The sequence below is a fragment of the Eurypyga helias genome, unplaced genomic scaffold, assembly GCF_000690775.1.
Source record: "Eurypyga helias isolate BGI_N326 unplaced genomic scaffold, ASM69077v1 scaffold20972, whole genome shotgun sequence".
NCBI classification, from domain to species: domain Eukaryota; kingdom Metazoa; phylum Chordata; class Aves; order Eurypygiformes; family Eurypygidae; genus Eurypyga; species Eurypyga helias.
Window position 1 is genome coordinate 3,066 of NW_010238111.1, and position 1,601 is coordinate 4,666.

The 1,601-nt window shown below is 58.8% G+C and overlaps 1 protein-coding gene across 1 annotated transcript in view; it reads left to right on the plus strand.

Annotated features, from left to right (window-relative positions):
• The window catches only part of OLFM2 (olfactomedin 2), a gene marked incomplete at both ends in the record, with an annotated part of 7,849 nt that overhangs the window by 2,416 nt on the left and 3,832 nt on the right, over window positions 1-1,601 (plus strand). The window contains one exon of the mRNA XM_010147748.1: window positions 1,295-1,514. Coding sequence (XP_010146050.1) covers window positions 1,295-1,514 — 220 coding nt within the window. The remainder of the gene's footprint in view (window positions 1-1,294; window positions 1,515-1,601) is intronic.

The window sequence follows — 1,601 nt, forward strand, 5'->3', positions numbered from 1 at the left end:
TCCCTGCAGTGTTCCCGGCGCTGAGCATCCCTGTGGGGTTCCCAAGGCTGAGCATCCCTGTGGGGTTCCCAAGGCTGAGCATCCCTGCAGTGATCTCAGAGCTGAGCATCTCTGTGGGGTTCCCAAGGCTCAGCAGCCCTGCGGAGCTCCCATGGCCAAGCATCCCTGTGTGATCCCAGAGCTGAGCATCCCCATGGGATTCCCAAGGCTGAACATCCCTGCAGTGATCTCAGAGCCAAGCATCCTTGCGGGGTTCCCAAGGCTGAGCACCACTACGGGGTTCCCAAGGCTGAGCACCGCTACGGGGTTCCCAAGGCTGAGCATCCCTGCAGAGCTCCCATGGCTGAGCATCCTTGTGGTGATCCCAGAGCTGAGCATCCCCATGGGATTCCCAAGGCTGAACATCCCTGCAGAGCTCCCATGGCTGAGCATCCTTGTGGTGATCCCAGAGCTGAGCATCCCCGTGGGATTCTCAAGGATGAGCATCCCCATGGGCTTCTCAAGACCAAGTATCCCTGCAGAGCTCCCAAGGCCAAGCATCCCTGCAGTGATCCCAGAACTGAACATCCCTGTGGGGTTCCCAAGGCCAAGCATGCCTGCAGTGATCCCAAAACTGAATATCCCTGTGGGGATCCCATGGCCAAGCATCCCTGCAGTGATCCCAGAACTGAACATCCCTGTGGGGTTCCCAAGGCCAAGCATCCCTTCGGCATGCAGGGTGCTGGTGCACAGGCACCCGTTGCCTGGAGCCATCACCCATCCCTGGCATGCTCTCCCCATTCCCTACTTTCACCCTGTTCCCACGTCAGCTGTTGGGGACCTGCTTGGCCTTTGCTTGGATCCTTCCCAAAACGCCTCTTAACCTTCTCCTAAAATAAGCGGATCTTTTTAACCCCTGCCCCTGGCATAGAACTCTGCCTGTTACTCTCACTCCCTTGGCACCATCCCTCCACCTTCCTGCCTCCCTGTGTAGAGCATCACTCCGTGCCCAGCCATCCCGCTGCTCCAGGCTGGCTGGGAGGGATGGATTTCACCCTGTGCTCCCACAGTGGGGCTGGATCCTGCCTGCTTCCCACTCCATAGAGTCAGGCAATGCTATGGGGGATTCATTAGCGCTCCCCAAACACTTGGAAGATGCAATGGCCTTGTAATTGTTATTAATTAGAAACCCAGGGAATAGGGAAAAGTCCCTGCTACCCCGGAGGGATGGGCAGGTGGGCAGCAGGCAGGCGGACAAGTGTCACCAGGCAGGGGGGGTGGGGGTGGGTTTTTTTCCCTTGTACCCCTTAAACAGGCACTCAAGGACAAGATGACGGAGCTGCTGCCGCTGATGCCCGTCCTGGATCAGTACAAGTCGGACACGAGGCTGATTGTGCACCTCAAGGAGGAGGTGAGGAACCTCTCCGGGAATCTGCTGGCCATCCAGGAGGAGATGGGTGCCTACGACTATGAGGAGCTGCAGCAGCGGGTGCTGATGCTGGAGGCACGGCTGCACGCCTGCATGCAAAAACTGGGTACGGTGTGTGTCCCCCCTTTTCCCCAGCCTGGGCTCTGGAGTGGGTGGGCACCCGGGTACCTCTCTTCCAGCAGTGTCCCTGCAC